The sequence below is a fragment of the Larus michahellis genome, chromosome 3 (genome assembly GCF_964199755.1).
Source record: "Larus michahellis chromosome 3, bLarMic1.1, whole genome shotgun sequence".
Lineage (NCBI taxonomy): Eukaryota > Metazoa > Chordata > Aves > Charadriiformes > Laridae > Larus > Larus michahellis.
Genome location: NC_133898.1, coordinates 50420675 through 50441007, shown reverse-complemented (window position 1 = coordinate 50441007; position 20333 = coordinate 50420675). Strand labels below are relative to the sequence as shown.

The 20333-nt window shown below is 42.8% G+C and overlaps 1 protein-coding gene across 1 annotated transcript; it reads left to right on the top strand.

Annotated features, from left to right (window-relative positions):
* The first annotated feature begins 9261 nt into the window (after positions 1-9261).
* MAP10 (microtubule associated protein 10) lies at positions 9262-11899 on the top strand. Its single transcript, XM_074578244.1, has one exon. The coding sequence runs from the start codon at positions 9279-9281 to the stop codon at positions 11736-11738; it is 2460 nt and encodes an 819-aa protein (XP_074434345.1). The 5' UTR covers positions 9262-9278; the 3' UTR covers positions 11739-11899.
* Positions 11900-20333: the final 8434 nt, after the last annotated feature.

The following is a 20333-nucleotide window of genomic DNA, read 5'->3' as shown; positions in this document are numbered from 1 at the left end:
GAGTTTTTCGGGGTTCATCTCTATTTATGTCTACGTTCAGTCTGCATTTGGTCAGACAAGTTCCACCTGCAATAACAGTACCATTTCAGGCGCCTGCTTTAACTCCCGGTGTTGATGTAAGCAATGTGCTGGGCTTTGCTTTACACTCTGGTTGTGAAAAAGACTCTTAAAATTTAGCATAAGAAAAATAAAGCAACTAAGTGCTCCATTTGCCTGCCAACCTTACGAAAGACTGAAGCGTAGAGACCAAGATCACCCTGCTCAATTGTAGACATTTAACCAAGACAGCCAAACAAGTCTTGGTTCCTGTACAATCAACAGACAACAAGAGGCTCCTCAGAGAGGGAGCTGGTTAACCTGAAGATCTGACGGCTCTGAAGAACCTCCCTTCCTCCCTGCAGCAGAGGACAAATGTGACTAGGTTGCCTCCGCTAAGCAGGATGAACACAGGCCTTAGAGTAGAGATGAACAAACTGGGAAGATATACGAATGAGAGCAGAGAGTGAAATGAAAGCTGCTGCAAATTTGGCATCTGTTTTGTGCAGTGTCTCTTTCTCGCACACAGATTTGAGGTGCAGGGGTTGCACTTTGCTCACCCCTTGCTGAGAACCGCACGGAGCCACCCCCTCTCACATGGGCTGTCCCACCACAGCCAAATACTACCATTCCAGGCTGCAGCACCACGTTCTCAGTGCACTTGGGAGAATGAGCCTTTTTTCCTGCCTAAGATCAGCCTACAAAAGCACAGCTGAGTTTTCAGAAAGTATTTTACCCCCTGCCTGCTCGCAATGATACAGATAGCTTTCAACAGAAGTGAGAAAGTATTGGGGGGAAGGAATCCTCCTCGGAGAATTTCCAGTGTTAAGGCCTTCATGAAAGATGTCATTATAAAGAAATGAATGAATGCATTTGTCAGCCTCTGGGAGGTTTCAGAGTGGCTTCTATTTTTATCTCTTTTTATCCCTTGAAGGAACTGAGAACTAATATTTGTGATGCCTGACTGAGGATATTAATGTTTTCAAAAAGCTGCCATTCCTTCCAGGGCAGGAAATAGAGTAACCCGTTTGGGTTTTTTCACTGGTTTGTCTCTTGAAATGAAATTTCTGTGACTGTGTTTCCAGTAAGATGTGCCTGCAGGACCATCCAAACCTTCTATTCCTGTCTATCCAGTATCAAACCCTAACAAACCTGAATGATGTGTGACCAGCTAATACATGTCCAAAATACACTTCTTTTTCTTTCTTGCAGTATTTTTGCTATGCTATGTGCTATTGTTTAGTTCAGGACTTAGAGACAGCCCAGAGACCACAGGTTCATGTAAAATCACGATATGTGTTTACTGAAGATAAAATGCTGAGAGGAGGAAAAAAAAAAGAATGAAAAGGATGTTTTCAGAACAGAATAATCTCATGAGTAACTGTTACATTGGTACCAAACTCTCTGAGGGTAATGATTTGCCTGCCTGGAGCAGAAATATTTCTATTTATAGTTAACAGAGTGGTAAATCATTAGTCCAGTTACCGGTACATTCATGCCTTATACAAGCTTCCACAAATATGAGAAGGCTTTTTGAAAAATCATCACCCGCTACTGCAAGACTAGATGAGACTTGTCTAAAAGACCATTGATGTTGCATTTGATGAAGCAGATGGGTCACTGCTGAGCACACACTATTACCTTGCCAGAGGCTAGGTCTATTGTCAGAGCAACCCTTCTGGCCTCCATTGGCCCAAACAGCAAACCATCAGCAGCGGAAATTGAGACTGGAGATCCCATCAAAAGGAGATGGCAAAAGAGCTCACTGTGTAACGTTGTATTAAGGACCCTTCCTTTATGGAACAGAGGTTTAATATATATTTTCATTTGTTACGTTTCGTATCTCAATCTTCACAACATAAAACCATTACCAGCCTAGTCACGTGCCCGCTGTCTCAGGACTTAGCGTGGGGAAGAGGGTGAGACGCTGCAACCTCTGAGTGCCCTGCCGCAGAAACAGGGCAGGCTTGCATTTTTCAGAACTTTTTCTTCTTGATTATTTCCTCTCCAAAATTAAAATAAGCAATTTAAAGGCAAATTTGAATTAGCATATTGAGGACAGTTTATTATTTATGAGATGGAAATCAGGATCTTGGATGACTGAACTCATTAAAGACCATTTGGAATAGTTCCCATCTATTTCTTCCACGGTACCCACACAACAAATAATTCACACAGTAATTAATGCCACGTCTTCCCAAACAATACATGCTTCCGACAGGAACTGTTCAAATAGGAAATGCACGAAACTGCACTGAAATAGCAATAAGCTTAAAATACATACCAGCAAAACCAGGAAACTTTGTGTTAAGGCAATCAAAGCTGCTTTAGCTGAACTTACTGGGCCAAAGACATCACTGAATTAGCTCAGAAAAGGTTAGTGGACTTAGACAAGGGGGGAGTTTGGCCTCTGCGCTGGCACAGCTCTTGTCTGACCTTGTGTCAGGGGTTTACAACAGGCAGCGCCCTGCCCTTCTGCCCATGCGAACTACACGATGTAGCACAAGCCTATTTTCCTCCCTGGCTGTAGCCCACAGGGCTATTTGCATAGCAGTGAATTAAATACTTATCCAGCATTGCAAGTACCTGTGAAAAGTTCCTACAGGCATAGCTACGCTCTGCAACGCAGCACAGTCCTGGGATCCCCCAGACAGGGCCAGCCGAGGAACCGGCAGCAGGACAGCTGTGTCAGCACAGTGCCGTGCCTGGACTAGCCCTCTCAAGAGCTGGGGAGATAATTAGCTCAGGCAGGCTGCCACATTTTTAGCGCCTGAGAGCCCTGCATGGCAACACGGAGCACTACGCAGATGCACAGGCCTCTCAGAGCATCTCCCCTTGTGCTGCAGTGCTCGCTCCTGAAATGCAGGAAGGAGCTGGTCAGGTCTTGCAATAAGGAATTGCTCGCTTCCAGCTGCTCTTCACTGCTTGTGAAGGGCTGGTGGCCTCACCACCGGGCTGTGGTATTGCATTTCAGAAGCAATCAAAACAATCCCGATGATAGCCACTTGCCATCACTCCCCAGGGCAGGGGCCTGTGGGGCTGGCAGGGATGCTGTGTGCTCTGTGCATCCCAGAGATTTGTTCGCTTCCAGGGGGTACTTACCCACTCAGCATCTCTGTGAAACACTGGTCATGTCTTATGAGAGGAACTCAGGCACAGAGAAATTAGATCTTCCCAAGGAAACATACGGCAAAGGAGAGCTGAAGCTCGATCTCCAGATTCCCACATTTATCATCCTAAAACACAGTTTATTCTTTCCTTCTAATCAATAAAGCCATGTAACAGGCCATGATTTTGCCCTGTCCGTACGTTTAAGTTTCACACCACAGCCGCAATTATGTTAAGTAGGAGTCAGCAAGTTACATGCATTAGCAGGACACCAGTGGGAAGTTCTCCATACTTACCACCTGGCAGAGTAAGAGTAAGGACAGAAGCTTGAAGGGATGAAGCGTGCGGGAGGGGCATCACTGTTGAGATCCCTGGAACAAAGCTGTCAGCCAAGAAAAGGACCTTATCTTTAGAGTGGAAATCCCACTGCCAGACAAGCCAGGGACAAATGTTCATTAGAGAGCCATCTATCTCACAGTCCACCTTACTGAACCATGGGATTGCCACCATGCCTCCTTGGAAAACAAGAAAAGACATGAAAAATACAGCGCTAATTGGTTCCTCTTCTTGTGACCTCCACAAGCATTTTCATACCTCCTGTTCACTAAGTGGGGTGGAATATTTCTGCCCCCTTTCTACCAGGCACAGGCACACGGGTATCACTGAACCTCATGCACAAGCAGTGAGGAGGATCTGGTCCAGCTCTGCAGCTCTGCATAACAACATCCCTGGCTCTTTTTGTTCTGCGCTCTCTAAAGAAGAGCTCTCAAAGCAGTCAAATTGATTTTGATTAGTTTTTAAAGGGAAAAAGAGAAACAGCTTAGAGGTTGAAAATGTGCAGTAAACAAAACAGCTGTACTGTAAACCTCTGAAAAAACATACGTTGCAATGGTAATTATGACAGATTAAACAATGAGTGTCATCAGTGTGATGGTACAATGCACACAATACTGTTTCCTACTCAAATATTTGCAGACATCTCCGTTTTTTTTTTTATTTTAATGAAACCTCATCTAACTATTGAATTGACTTTAAGAACCATCCTGAGGCTCACAAGAGCTTTCACTGTCAGAAGCTCTGTCAGATATTTGAACTGCAATTTGCCCCCAATGGTTCCCAGCTTGAGCTAGAGAAATGCTGTAAACGTAGCTTTTTAGGAGGTGGTGAGTCTGAAAAATCACTGCCTATAGAGAGAACACAAAACCCTGAGGGGCACTGAGGACCTATCCTGCTCTACAGTTACAACAGGAATTATAGAAGGACCCCACACACACCTTGAAAAAAACTTTTTTTGCAGATTTTCTCTGCTTCTCAAACATATGCACGCAACTGTGCTGCTGTGTGATTAAGCTGCCCTCGTCGGATGGCTAAGCACCTGGAATCCTTTCGTCATTCAGAACCTATGTGCATGACAAGTATGGGCCGCAACCATGAGGCCAAAGAAAATAAATTGATCCCTCTGAGAACTTTCTGAGAGCTTCCCAGGTATTGGATGGGGAGTAACACAATTTAAACAACGATACATTAATTAATGCTAAATGACAGCATCAAACCCGTGGGGTTTCCATTAATACCAAATGAGTTGATGATGGTTTATATCAAATAAAAGGAAAGACCGATGGTAAAGCCTCCATGTGCTAATAACACTCAGTTATTTAAGGAAATTGGCTTTGCATGTTACTGGGCATTATGCAAGGAATGTTAATGGTCTGAATCCTGAGGTTGACCTTTCTCTATTGTTTTGTTTTAAGCAAAGAAGTCTATTGGCTTTAGTAAGAACTTTTTTAAAATAAAGGAAATCACCTCAGATGTGGCCCTTATGGATATGTCTCATTGTCACGTTCAATATAGTTGTCTAAGCTCCTGTATTTGTGACATCCTGCTTCCTGTTGGCTCTCACAGTGTCATTCTCTCTCGAGTATTGGCCAGATTTTCCCATGTTTCCTTTAAGTGTCTGCTTGGACTGAGTTTCCTCAGATCCAAGAGAGATGATGAACGCTGCTCCATACAGAAGGAGAAGCTGTGTTGTGCCACAGTCCCATTAATCCTTGAAGAAATTTGGAGTCAGAAGGCAAGCTGGCAAGGGTTGTATTTCCAAGCTGACTGTGAAAGCCACGGATTCACACATATCTTAAACTCCAACGATTTGTCCCCCCTGAGGTAATGAGAAAACAATCCTGTGTGCCACCCCTGCTGACTTCACAGAAGTAACTCTGCCATAAGCCTTAACTCTCACCGCTCTGAGAAAGTAAAATACTAAGGACAGCAATGAAATCATTAAAATAAAAAGACAGCGAACAGAGTGGTGTTTGCCAAATGGAGAAGGGCCACACAACTAGGTGAATAATGTTTATTTTAACACTCCCAAAGTCTGCTAAAGATAGTACAGAATGAAAAGAAATGTGAGAACTACCATACTGAAGTGACAGGAGTTAACAAGCATCTTTAAGGTAGCAACGCAAGGGAGGTATTTTGGACCTGTACGTCTGTACAGGTTCTGTACCAGCTGTTCCAGCCACCCAACTGATGGGGCACTTTGTGGACAGGAGGGTACACCCTGAGAAGTGGGGAGAAACCACGGTATCCTTCATTTTGATGGATATCAAAATGCCTGTGCCAATAATGCCATCGCAACTGTTCCTAGACTGCTCTATACATCACTAGATTTGGGTCAGCACGAAATTAAAGATCATGAAGTAGAATTTAGACACAGAAAACAGCTAAAGCTCCCTGCAAAACTCTGCACAATATAGAAAAACACGGGCAAACGGTAATTTCTGAATAGATTTAACATTCTCATTTTACTTTATTTCTTTTCAAAACCTTTCCTAGGCTCTTCAAGAGAGAAACCTAAATATATTGCAAAAACCTCAAATGCTTTGCTCATGTATTTTATAATTTTTCATTTTTTCTGAACTGAAGAAGAGAGTTTATGAAAACTGAGAGAGTTATCAAAGGCTGACATCCTTATTCCTGAATTTCTTCCTGTTTATTGCCCTTTTGCGAGTGGCTGACTCAACAGACAACTGCGAAAAGACTAAATAAGTCTTCTCTGGGTGGCATTTTAAGCTGGAGTATTTTAAGAACTGCTATTATGTTGCAGCTGAATATTCCAGCAGACTGTCTGACCCCCTTCCGAAACAGAGTGCCACCAGGCTAAATATTTGCACAAATTCCAAGCATTGCCCTGCAGATTCTGCACTGAGAAAGTAATTTTATATCCAGGTGATCAATGGCTCTTTACTCCAGCATCTGATCTGTAAAAAACGCAATCTTTAGAACGATACCAGAATAAGTAGATTTATTTGTAGATCTAGCAAAATCCGTGTTTTCTCAAGATCTTTTTTTTTTATAGTCATATTTCTCCACCCTTAAACAGCTATAGAACTGTACAGAGAGCTCTCTCTGTATAGAGATCAATAAATCTGAAATTTTACAGAAATTAAGGGCAAAAGAAGGCATTTCAAAAGATAGATTTGAACCTAAATTGCTGAGTTGCTGCTAATGATACCAATTGTCTGGGTTGGAATTTTTTGAGATGAAGTGTTAGCACTTCACACATACAAATAAGGTCAGTGAAAGACTTCACTGAATCAGCAAAATTCCTCAGTCTTCCAGTCTTAGAAAAAAACAGAAGAATTGAAGTCTAGTTCTGAGAAAGGAGGACTGAAGAGATTCCACTGAGAAGAACCAGAGCTATTTTAAAAAGATTACTGAGTGTAACTAATGTAGATTCTAACACATACCTGCTGTCTTTAGCGCAGTAGCAGGTAATGAAACTTGGTTCCATAACCCTGCCTCTCTGAGGCACACCTATTTTCTAAACCACTCTTTTGTGACATACAATTTAAAGAAGTGTTATCACAAGTCTCCTTAAAATGGTGGTTAGTAGAAACTAGGACTATTGGAAAGAAAAAGGTCTTCTTTTTTTTTTTCTAACTTGCAAAATGCTGTTTTCTGTTTATTTTGAAGAGAAATATGCTCTTGTGACCAGAGGATTGTCTTAATAAAACACACCAACAAGAACAAACTTAAAAATCAATACCCCTTTCTATTTGAATAATTGTTTTGTCACTAACTCACTGTTGTTACACAGCTTATTAACACCTATAGTTTTCACAAGTATTCAGTAATTTTTATTTATATTGTCTGTGCAGAATGAAATACAGGAATAGGGACGTGAAACTGAGAATTTCAGTTTCACATGAAACTGTTGGGAGTGCAGAGGCTCAGCATCTTAAAACAAGGCCTTGGTTTCTCCATAATTTAGCCCCTAACTTCAGTCACAGTTGCCACACACAAAGATGGGTCTCTTGGCTCCACAATTTGCAAGTTTCAAAATTAAGAGTTTAGAAATCTTGGACTAATTATCATAGTCACAGTATGCCCATCTGTAAAATAGGCAAAATGCCTATCCATCATCTTCCGGGGGATCTCAAGAGCAACTATTTGACCACTGTTAAATGCATCTGTCATTTCAGCGTATCAGAGGGTCTTTTGTCATTCTTCCTTTATGGAGAATGACAACTAAACTGTTAAGCCCTCCTGGGATGGGAATGGGCTGGAGGAAAAGGAAACACAAGGAAAGCAGATGACTGATGGCAGGAGATGAATGTGGCAGCAAAATGGACTGGCCATTTGTTTCATCTGCCACAATGACAATACAATGGCAACAACCGAACACTAGCAGCCTTGATGGCAGAGGACTTGTAGCTCTTTGAGTCACGCGCTTAGAATAGAGGCAGTGGAGGAACTGAGAAAAACTTAATTATTTACTTCTTAAGCCCTGGTCACAATTCAGAGATCAAACTCCTTAACTCTCTTCCCTGACATAACAGCTAATGAAAGGTGTGCTTTAAATAATAATGATCAAGGGACCTGACCAATAGTGAAGGGTTGGATTCTTTAACCATTTCCCGCTGGTTTCCACTTTTCTAAAAAGTGATTGTGATTTGGCAGGGGAAGGAAAGGGGAAAAAAGGAAGGAATTAAAAGAACAAAAGGAGAGGGGATTGGTCTTTCTTTCAGTTACTTCCCTAGTGGTAAATCATGAGGATGTACTGTAACTCTAACTGAACACCATCAGTTTAGGATACATTGTTTTACAGTCAACTTACTAACGAACAAAAAAATTTTCTTCCCAGCTTGGCATGTATTTGCTGTGCATGTGGCAAGGAGACTGTGGTGTAAGGGAAAGGCGGTCAGAGAGGGAAGGACACTCTCTTCGCCAGGTGGGAGGCGAGGAGTGAAATTCTCCACAAAGGTGTCCACCACAACTCCCAGTTTACATGCGGACAGAAGAGAAAATAGGACTTTATCAATGCATGTCCAAGGCACTCAGGCATTACAGAGATGGAGACATTAACTATGAAGAAGTAACATTTACAGCCGATGAGAATAATCTGATTAATGTAGAACCACCGTTTTTAAAATCTGAGATATGTACAGGCCCTCAACTGTGGAAAGACTCCAGCACACAGGCCTTGGCACAGACTTCAGTGTTTCTCTTGGGGTGAGAAGGGGCCGCAAAAAAAGCAGAAAACAGTTTAACGTCCCTCCCTGCCTCCACAAGCACTCCTGCTGACTGACAGAGCACGGCGGGCCATCCCACCCCTGCCCCCCTGGCTGTTACTGGTTGTGAACCACGATGGGGAAAATATGACCAGGGCCTCAGCCGCTGCCTTCAGAACCAAAGAGCAGGGGCACGGCACCAGCTGCCACATCACGAACGGCGCCTGCGGGCAGGCACCAAGGAGCACCTGGTTTTAACCTGCCACCTCTGCTGCCCCTCACCCGGCCTGCCCACTGCAGCCTCTGCCAAGGGCAGGCCACAACACGGCTGCTGTGAGCCCTCCAGTGGGGCCACACAGGAGGCCACGGGGGCCCCTCAGAGTCCCTGCCCTGCAGGGGGTGGCGGGCAGTGGCTCCCAGGCCTGTCCGGGGACGCCGACGCCCCCCTCGGCCCGGACTACAACTCCCAGAGCGCTTTGCGAAGGCGCGTTACGGGGAAGGCCTCCCCGGGGCGGCTGAACGGCCTCCCCGCGGCGCTCCTCTCGCGAGAGAGCCGGCGGCCTCCCCTAACACCGCTCGTACGCACACACAGAGCTCTCGCGAGAACTGGGCCCGGGGACCGCCATGGCGGCAGTGGCGGCTGGGGGCGCGGAGGGTCTGTTCGCGCTGGAGGTGCTGGTGGAGGCGGTACGGGTGGCGGCGCCGGGTCCCGCGCTGCGCCCGGCTGTGGCGCTGCGCCTGCTGGACTTCCCCACCCTTCTGCTGCGCCCCGCCGCCGGGCCGGCCCTGCGGCCGGGACGGGCCTTCCCCTTCGGCCGCGGCAAGCGCTGCCTCTTCCGCTGGCCCCGGGGCTCGCTCTGCGCCGCGCTCCGTCGCCGGCCGCTCCGCGCCCTGCTCCTGGCGCTGCCCGCCGGGCTCGCCCCGGGGCCTCCCCGCCTCCTCGGTAGCTGTGGCGTCTCCCTAGCCCCCGCCGCCGCCGAGCTGCTGCAGCGGCCCGGGGCGCCTGTCTCCTGCGGCCGCCGCGGCCGCTTCCCGCTGCGGGCCGCCGCGGGCCGCCCCGTCGGGGAGATGGTCCTGGGCTACCGCCTCACCAGCCTGGAGGCCGGTGAGGAGCCGGCACCGCCCAGCCCCGCTAGCCCCCGTGCTGCCACGCTGCCTGCCACCTCCCCTGAGCCTGGGGGTGAGGAGGAAGAGGAGGAAGAGGGGGAGGAGGAGGAGGAGGAGGAGGGGGAGGAGCTGGAGGGCAACATCTTTTGCCCCCCAGTGCTGTACTATAGCCACGAGCCTGCTGAGCCTCATCCACTGCCAGCAGCAGCAGCCATGGGGAAAAGGGAGCATGTCGAGGCCTGGAGACCACAGGAGAAAGACGAGGGCCAGAGCCCCCCACGTCCCAGTGCTGGGCCCTCGCTGTTGCATCCTGCCAGCCCTCAGCAGCTCCACAACACCCTGGGGCAGCTGCCACTGCTCAGCGCCTTGCTGGCAGAGCTGTCATTGCTCACCCACAGCACTATGCCTGCTGCTGTCCACCCCCATCTGGTCCAGCTCTACCAGGCCCGGGGGAGTGGTGGCATGGCTGCACGGTCCCCCAGCCCCAGCCGCTCCTCTCCCCTCAAGCCTGCAGAAGCAACTGAGAGGCCTGGTGGAAGCAGTGGAGCTGCCAGCCCTCGATTCAAGCAAGGCAGGCAAGAGGCCACTCCGCCAAGGTCTTCTCGGGCTGGGAGAGGACCTAAGAAAGCTGTACCCCAGGGAGATACAGGCTCTGAAAGGAACTGCAAAACTAAGGAAAACAGACCTCCCAGAAGAAAACTCTTGTATGGGCTGACAAATACATTGAGGCTGCGGCTGCAGCAGACCAACCCTGATAAGCTGATAATTCATGAAAGGAGAGAGCAGTACAGAAAAAAGCAAATGGAGATGCTGAAGGGGAGAAGCCCTTTATCCAAAAGAAAGACACTCAGAAATGCTGGAGAACAGCATGTGGTTTCTTACAGGCATTGTATCAAGGGAGACAGTTCAAAGCAGAATAATCAGTTTGATAAAACTGTTGGGACTTCACTAGAAAACGGTGCTCTCACAGAGTACATTTCTGTGATGGGAGATGTGTCCCCTGACCTGCAGGAACAGGCTATTGCAAGTCTATTGAAGAAGGACGAAACTGCAAGTGAGGAACGTTCATGCAAAGTAAATACAGACCCCTTGGTGGATGAACCTGTATTTAAATCTGCTCACAAGGAAAAGTATGTGAAAGCCCAACTCCCAGCAGCTTTCCCATCAGATGCTAATGTAAAGGGAAGTAATGAGGAAGCAATACACTTAATCCATCGTAAAACCACAGAGCATGATACAGCATCTGTTGTCAGTGATCATAAACCGAGCCCCAGCAGGAGTGTTGAAAACAATTCTGAATTCATATACTCAGATGACTTCGTTGCTAGTCCCGAGAACACAGTTTATTCAGAAGATTTCACCAGTGCTGAGTGTACGGGCAGGGACTCAGCAGCTCTTGACAGCAGTCCTGAACCTTTGTGGCTTGAAAGCCCAAAGCGAGGTTGGTCAGATACAGAGCCGGAATCCAGCGAGTCCAGAATTTCAAAGACAAGTCAAAGAGCTGAAGGTACTTCAGACCTTGTGCCAGTTCCTTCAGCTTCATCTCCAGTCCAGTCTTTGAAGAGAAACAGTGACTTAAAAACCAGCAAGAGAACTAGTGGTGAATCTGTTGATTCACTTAACCTTGCTCAAATGGAGGCATCATTATTAGATGAAGAACAGGACGCTCAACAGATCAGTAAGGAAGAGAACAGGGCTGATCAGCACATTAAGCAAGTATCTACACTGAGAAGCAAACAAGTTAGCTCTGTTACTGATCCGAGTATAGGAAAGGGGCAGACCTCTGCAGGAAAAAGCCAGCCAGTAACTCAGGTTAGCTCGCTCTTGCCGTCTAACATGTCTGATCTTCAACTTAGTGTCCTGGAAAACAGTATGTCAGACAAAGAGGATGATTTTCTGGGAAAACTATGTGTTCCTAATCAATACAAAGATATCAGTGAACTTGTAATAAACAAGCTTCCGGGATACACAATGTAATTACAAGTTGCCGCTGCCTGGATTAAGATATGAGATGTAAACTTTATAAGGCCTGTTACGTTTAGCTGCAATATATACAAGTTAATTTAAGACTTTATCATGCACATTTAATACACTGGTGAATTTCCTTAAGAGGTCTTTTAAATAAACGACTGTTTGAATCTCTAACGAATGGCTCTTAAGTGGTACCTACAGCATGAGTTCAGTGTCAGTATCTTAATACAAAAGTAATCCAAACAGCACAAGAAGCATAACTTAACTGTCAAAAGCAGAAATGAAGACAGAAGCACCAAATGCAGTCAGTACCCACAAAACTTGTCCAGGGTAGAAGTAACAACGTACTACAGGAACAGCCAAGTACAAAATACACTCCTAACTGAACATTTTTATTCCTTATGAAAATAGTTCCATGCTTCATTTTCATTACAAATAGTTACTTAAAACATACAGTCACAGCCAGTAACAGCACAGACTTTTATCAGCTAATCTGTATAATGTATGTGATTCACTGTTCTATCACTAAATATGGTGACCAGAAATAGATGAGCCCTTTTAGAATTTCTTAGGTTGAAGTTTCTCATTTAAGTTAGATTTCCACATTTTATTATAAAATAGTTTAAGAATTATTGGTGACAGTAAATCTATATAATCTGGGAGAGCTTTGAGAGGTTGATGGAAGTTACTTGACCTTGAAGACTAAGGGTGTGCAAAGAGTAGGGAAGAGTACAGTAAATTTTCAATGCTTCACAACTCCCTGATTGCATTCTCTGACACTGGGGAAAGGGGGGAGTCAGCACCCACAGTCCAGAAACTTGAAACAAACGAGCATATTACATCATGATTTAAGGATTCAAGATAATGAAGAATTTGCCATGTCCTCTTTTCTGTTCCATTGGTTGAACTACTACCCACCACATCCCCTTGTCTGTTGCAATGGTTGAACTACCATCTGATGTTTTTGATTTCTGGTTTGGGTTTTATGACTTCCAGTTTGATCACTGAACTTAATGTCTTTGCTTAACTGCTGAAATTTTTTAGAGTCCATCTCCCTGTTAGAAATGTCAGAGACGTTCTTTGACTTGAATCTGAAGAGAGCTCAGAATTCCTGCTTTAGTTTTTACGCCTCTCTTGTCCCCCCCGCCTTTCCACTCTTTTGAATAGTTTGTCTCCTTTGCCAGCTTTACATTCCTAACTATCTCATCATTTAGGGCATTTATCCTCAGGGTTAAATGAGAGACTTACCAACTCCTCCTTTCCTTATAATTTACAATCTGACTTCTTTCCTGACTTTTTTCATTTCTCACTGTAGTTTTCCATGTACTTACTGCAAGAGCCTGTGTTTACACTTTAACATCTTGGAGGCATTTTTTTTATTTCCATCCTACTATGTGTTTATTTTGTAGGAATGAGAGTACCTCTTCTATTTAAAGTACTAACATCTGTGAGGATTATTCAAGTATCTGGTGTTGACTTCCGAGAACACCACTACTGATTTTTAATCTAAAGGTAAGCATCTGAAATTACCCATATGTCAAAGGAATTTCTGGACAGAGCAATTCTTAAATGTTATTTAGGGTACCTCTGTTTCATCAGCTCCAATTCCAGATCAAAATGGTTTTTTTCTTTTTTCTTCTAATGCCGTGGACTTCTTTGATACACATGGATTCAGACTGTCATTTATACATGGCAGTAATTCTGATTTTATTGATGGAATAAGATCTTGTAGTTCTCATGGGCAAAACTGTCATTAAAATACAATACTGCTCAACTATTTTCACTGTGCAGCTATTTAAATGAGTTGCTAACACTGAGTCTATGATTTGAAGATGATTACTTAAGAAAGGTTTATTTTAAAAATAAAGTTAATTTTCAACCCCAAATGGGTTGAAACTCAAGGGTGAATTCTCAGTCCTTTTTCTATCCCCTATCCCATGTTCACTTTTCAATTTCCAGAAGCAAATATGGTAGGAACAATATTTCTTTTGTTTAAATAATGAAACTAATCTCTTTTCAGCTGATTTTATTTGGGATAACATTTCTAATGTTTGTTGTGTAATAGTGTTTCTAATTTTATCAGGAGAATGATGAAAATGACAGAAAATGCATACTAGGAAGACAATAGGAGACATTACACAAGGACAGAATGTCAGCATCATGCTTACATGTTTTAGTCTGGTTTTGTCTTCTCAAATATAGACTCAAGGTAGTTATTATTGCATGGAGAAGTTAACAGTTTCTCCTATCTGGGATAATATACTTTCAGATATTGCCTACATTGTTGTGAGAGTAAATGAAATTTTACTTAATATTCAAACAGCAGCTCTCTGTCAACAAAAATGGGAAAGAACTTTGTGTCACTGATTTATCATTGGAAATACAAAACATTGAAAACACATATGAAAACACATATTGGCAAGAAATACCTGCTAATAACATAGCCCTATATATCAACCCAACAGAGGAAAACAAGGGATACTTACTATCAGTATAAAATACGGAAAAAAAATAGCAGCAACAAATTCCCTTTTGTACAAATCCTGTAATAATCTACACTCAACTACATTATACTAGCTACCCCATTTTGTCATTATAACTTGCATCCTGTACCCCTGTGATCGAGTTGTTAACGTCAAAGATTTAATAAAGAGATTTCTCTACTTTAACGGAAGTATTAGACCAATTTTTCATAAAGACGTCATTTCTAAATTGTAAGGGCTAAATTGCATGGATTATGTTTGTGCAGGAGACATGGCAATATGCTGGGAGAAGCAAATAATAGAAGCATATCCCCCACAGTTCTTGCACAGCCTTTCCCAATGTAGGATAGACACTTAAGAATACAGGCCTGTTTCTAAGGTAGCCCATAAGCATCCTGAGAAGTAGAACCATAGTGGTAGAGCTGGCGTGTCCAAGTGAAGTAGCAGGAGAAGTGTTGATGCTCTCTCTGGTAGCTCTGCACTACCTTTCTGATTCAGTCCTAAGAAAGCCAATGCAGGAAAACTAGGAAGACTACTTTCCTAGAAACATCTCAACTAAACCTGTTCCCTAAGGACTGCTTCACAGACTAGAAAAAGAGAAGATAGATGAAGAATCAAATCTTGTCCCACTACGCATGAAAACCCTGATTTTAGATACAGCTCAGAATAACATATTTTTCCACATGCATTCAATCCATGGTTCTTTGTCAGAGTTCCTGTAAAGATTATTAATTAGTACTTATTATGGTGTGGGCCCTTTTCCGCTGGGAGACTGATGTAAAACCAAAATGGTTTCTTGCGGTCCCCCAGCAATCTTCTTGTAAGAGCTTTCGGTTGTTACTGAAGGTTGAGCAATCCTCATAAACATGCAGTCTCTGTTACAGATTTGTTACGTGCTTGACAGAGCCAATGGCTAGTAACAATGCAAAGTGCTACAAAACCAAAATATTTACTAAAATCTCCCTATTTCCTAATTTCCATAGCCCTTGAGATTTCATATATAATCGTATTTTGACTGAATTTGCTGTAGTTTTTGGTTTGGTCTCATTGACTCATTAACTCTAAAATAATTTCCTCGCTCCACGCTATTAAGAAGTAAACTATAGTTACTTCAAGTTTTACATTGTTGTTAGTTACACTTTAAACTTTACTACAGTGAAATTAAAATGTGAGAAGTAATGACCTCAGTTTATTATAGATTCTCACTAAACAAGGCCATCTAGCTTCCTACGTTCGACTTGTTACTTTAGCAACTGATCTTTGCTTTAAATCTGTATGATATTCTAGAAATAAGGTAGATGGGTGTTCAAAACCATAGTTTTATTGCTTAAGATAAGGGTGGTTAAATTAGCTCAAATAAAATTGAACTTAATGTTTCACCACCAGTCCCAAACCGAGAAATAAACTCTTAGATGTACACGTTAATTCTTTTCAAAATGTATGACCCTAAAACAAGTTTGCTATGACTGTATCTTAAACAGTTATTTCAGCATACTATTTATTAAAATAAATTTAGATAGCCAGTACTATATAACTGCTGGTGTGATGGGAAGAGCAGGATACCAAATATTGGCAGTTTGGGTCACTTTACCTCTTCTATTGTAACCATTTCCTGCTGTTACGTAGGTCTGATCAGTCTTATTACTCAGTCAGTGGCGAGGAATATTTTTAAGAAGTCCCAGCCAGGCATGTTTCCTCCACTTAATTTTGTGCTTTCAACACTGATGAAACAGTTTCTTTTCTGTTTGTGATTTCTCTGATGATAGTTCCTACCACCTATTTTACAATTTGTAATCCTGTCATCATTTTGATGTCTCATTGAGAGTTGGGGTTGTTCAGCCTGGAGAGGAGAAGGCTCCAAGGAGACCTTATAGCGACCTTCCAGTACCTGAAGGGGGCCTACAGGAAATCTGGGGAGGGGCTGTTTGCAAGGGCATGTAGCGATAGGACGAGGGGCAATGGTTTCAAACTAGAGCAGGGTAGGTTTAGATTAGACATTAGGAAGTTCTTTACAATGAGGGTGGTGAGACACTGGAATGGGTTGCCCAGAGAGGTGGTGGAGGGCCCATCCCTGGAGACATTCAAGGCCAGGCTGGATGAGGCTCTGAGCAACCTGATGTAGTTGAAGATGTCCCTGCTTACTGCAGGGGGGTTGGACTAGATGACCTTTAAAGGTTCCCTTCCAACCCAATACATTCTATGATTCTATGACAATTTTCCTCAGTTTTCTGAAATTACATCCAGCCCTGGTAACTGTGCGATTGAATTTTTTGACTGAGTTACTCATTCTTACTGCTTTCATTTTTCTGGGCCCCAGTATTTTATGATGCCTGCTATTATAATCATTTTGTTTCTCTTTGTGTAACTGCTGCTCAGAGTTAAATTCTAGTCATTATTTGGAAATCTTTGGGACTTTGCTATTCTTTTCTCTGCATTTGTCACCAGCATCTACTTTACTGCTTGCTCAGCTTTGATTGTCTAGAAAGAAGTCAAATCATTGAATCTTACATTTGTATCCTTAAAAGGATCTTCACCAGCTCCTGTGAAATGTAACACCGCTCATTCAGAGCTGCAGAATGACCATCCAGGACTGTGAATGTTGGCCTGTAGTTATCAGACATCAGGTTTCTCTACCTCTCCCAGATTCTGCCTTTAATCCTTTTCTAAAGTTTTCAAAACTAACCTTTCTTTTAAGATGACTGAGGCCATCTCTGTGAGAACAGATGCTGGCTTTAATTTAACATGCATTTAGAGCTAATGGCAATCACTTCTGCTATAGCTAATGTTTGCTACCAGCTAGCTGCTTGCATTTTCCATCCTCCCTTTTAGTCAGTATACTTTTTTATTTTAATTTCAGTTTTGTTCACATTCAGATTCTTCCCTCATTTTAAATGCCTTGTATGTATGCAGTTGTGCTGTGTTGAAGTCACCCAGATGAGCTGCAGCTTCACTGCCGCCTTCTTGTTTGGCATTAACATTCACCTGCATTAAACCGTTTTTGTTTTGTTTTGGCTTTTATGATTTCACTTGTCTGAATTTTATATGACAATTGTAATGTAAACCTCCCCTGACTTTATGGAATTGCTTGCATTTTCCCAGAAGGGCAGTCATTGTTCTCTGTTGGTTTCTAGAGGATGAATTTGAATGTCTTATGCTGGAGAAAACTGTATTAATCTTCAGTTCTGCAGAGACCACTGCAAGTGATTCACTTACCAATTGTTTAAAATAACATGGCTTGGTAAAGGTAGTGTTTAAATAACATCAGAGATACACATTACTGCTAACTAAATTAACATTTAAAGATTGATTCAGGTACAGTTAATAAAAAAAAACAAACCCAAACTTAAAATGCTAAGTAAAAAATCTTCAGATGTCTATTATATATATTTATTCTAATCAGAGACATTTCTCAAGTATTTTGAGTGACAGCCTAGTAGATTTCCTTCATACGTTGCAGTTATCTAAGCTAAATCAGCTAAGAATTTGGTTCTCTACGTATCCATTAGCAGAAAGTAGCAGGTTTTCAAAAGGAAGTAAAGGTATTTACATGGTCAAATCCCCTGAAATTCCATGGGAATTAGTCACCTCAATAAAGGGTCGCAGAATGGAAACCCATGCAGAAGGCTCTAACGGTATTATCTCTTGGAATGCAAAAATGTTTTTGAAAGAAGATAAGTCATGCTTCAACAAATATTTTCAGAGCCATTTGCAAAGTTTAGTGCTATCATGATTGAAAGAAACTCCCTTGGTGTCAAGGAAATTCCAGCTCTTTTTCTCTTGTCTTTAACTGTTGGCAGATGCAGTATTTTTCCTGTCCCTTATGCTTATGTACTAAGAGTACATAACCTTTACTGTCCCCTAAATTTCAATGCCACCACGCAGTTGTGCCTGTTGTTCCTCACAGTATCTCCAGAGCTTTATCTGAGGGACATCTCCCCTCCACCCCCAAATCCCTGTTGTGCCTTTCACTTTGATGCCTTGCCTGTTCCAGCTTCTCCTCATCACATATTTCATGCCATCTCCACAGCTCAGCTTGCCCTACTTACCATTCAAAAAAAAACCTCCAGACACTTCTCAGACACCTTCACTGGCTTGTTCTCAACTTTGGTATCAAACTGAAGCTCTGCCTATTGTCTGCTGGGCTCTGCATACCCTTCCTGATTCCACTCACCTTAGTTGCCTATTCTGTGCCCTTTTCTATGTAACTCTAACTTCTTCCATTCTCAAAAAAAAAATATTAAAAAATCTGGAACTTGCTGTACGTCTGTGTTTCCTTCCTTCATCTCAGTCCTGCTCTTTCTGCCTGCGGGTAGCTGCATTGCTTAGAGTTCTTGTCCACAGGAACATGCCAGACATAGAATTTCAGAGAGAAACCACCAGATCACAGTCTGATCTTCTCTACATTGCAGTCCTTAACATTTCATCTGCTTAGTCCTGACTGCTGGTGTCAACACTGGGATATGACTACGCTAATGATAACACTGATCAAAAATTAATGGCATATGCAGTGAAGGAAACTCTTCAGGAAATGTGGTCAAATTTTCTAGCCTAGAACACAATATAAGTAGCATGGGATGCAGTTTTAATTTTCTTATCCATAACACTAACAAGACTCAGCAATAGTATTATTGTATGTAAGAAAATGTGGTTTCTCATTCATAGCCATAATTCATAGCCATTGCTGTACTCTTCTGAAATGCAGATAACAGTCTTTTGATTGTTGCAGGTCTCTCATCTCCTACTGTTCCTGTAATGCTACTTTACAGCGCTCCAAACATTGTGCAGTTTTATTTCTGAAGTGGAAAAGATGCATAGGATTTCTTCAAAACAAGCATCTAACCAGTTGTTCAGGGTCCTTCAACAGAAAGGCAAGAACCCGAAAGCAAGGTACTTCAGTACATTTCCTACATACCCATTTTTAATAACAAAATATTGGAGCAGATTCACCATTATCAAAACCTTTTATCAACAGGAACTTTCATTCATTTTCAATAAGAGCAGCAGATTCACTAACCCTTGGTTCACTTCCTTGGTTTTCATCACTGTTACAACACCACCTTTTAATTGCATCCTTTTTCCAAATTTTTAGCTGTTGATTAAATTTGGTCAAATTACACAGATGCTGTGTGCATTTAGTTTGGGTTAATACAGTCAAGGACTGTATCGAGGAAAGCACTAATTGCAACAGAGTCATAACTGAAATTTGCTTTCCATTTTTCTGAAACGTTATAGCAGTACAGGAGTCAGCCAAAGAAACATCCCTTGTCTGCTGCTGGCATCACATTTATATGTCCAGAACAATGAGTCATGGGAAAACTTAGAGAAGTTTGGTGTCAAGCTGGGGGCTAAGTTCCAGATGTTCCTCTGAAACTTTATTTGCTTCTTTTGAAGTCTTACAATGCAACTGAAATTTTGTTTCCCCAGCCTCTATGAGATTTCTAACAAACCTAAGGGAAGACAAAAACTAATTTTCTAGAAAGCGCCCCTGTCTTCTTAAACACACACCAGCCTAGGCAGAGGAAAGCTATTCGAGGAATGTTTACAGAAACAATTCAAGAAATATTTCTAAGCACTTTCCCATTCCACTTAACATCCCAAATAATTTGAGAACAGCTTCCTTCACTGTATTTATTACTTCTACTTCTGATCTCAATAGGATGAACTGTGAAGATATGCATTTTGTTTTGGTTTGAGTTTAGCAATAGTGTAGATCCCAGCAGTCCTGCTTTTACTGGAGCCATCTCACACAGGCCTGCCAACAGTTCCGCAACTGGAGTAAATACTAAAGTTATGGATCAGATGTACAGCATAAAGCAGAGTAAAGCTGTATTGATGCGATACTAACAACAGGAGTTTGCTCCCTGCACTCCAGGTCAGAGAAAGTATGTCTCTCTGGAACAGCCCCACAAGCCTTGCATTTTGACCTGCAGGACATTAAAATGAAGACAGACAAGAACAGGAAGGAAGGAGTAAGTTTTAGGGACGAGTCCCTCTTGGAGGGACCCTAGTTTCATTTGCTTCTACCCTGGCAAACTTAAGCATCTCAACTGGTCTCTCAGTTACCTTCCTGATTGCATGAGGAAGAGTTTGTCTTTTAAGACAAACATCTGGATAAAAA

What these genes read in the sequence shown, in the direction of transcription:
- MAP10 (XM_074578244.1), top strand. Translation starts at nt 9,279, where the DNA reads ATGGCGGCAGTGGCGGCTGGGGGCGCGGAGGGTCTGTTCGCGCTGGAG.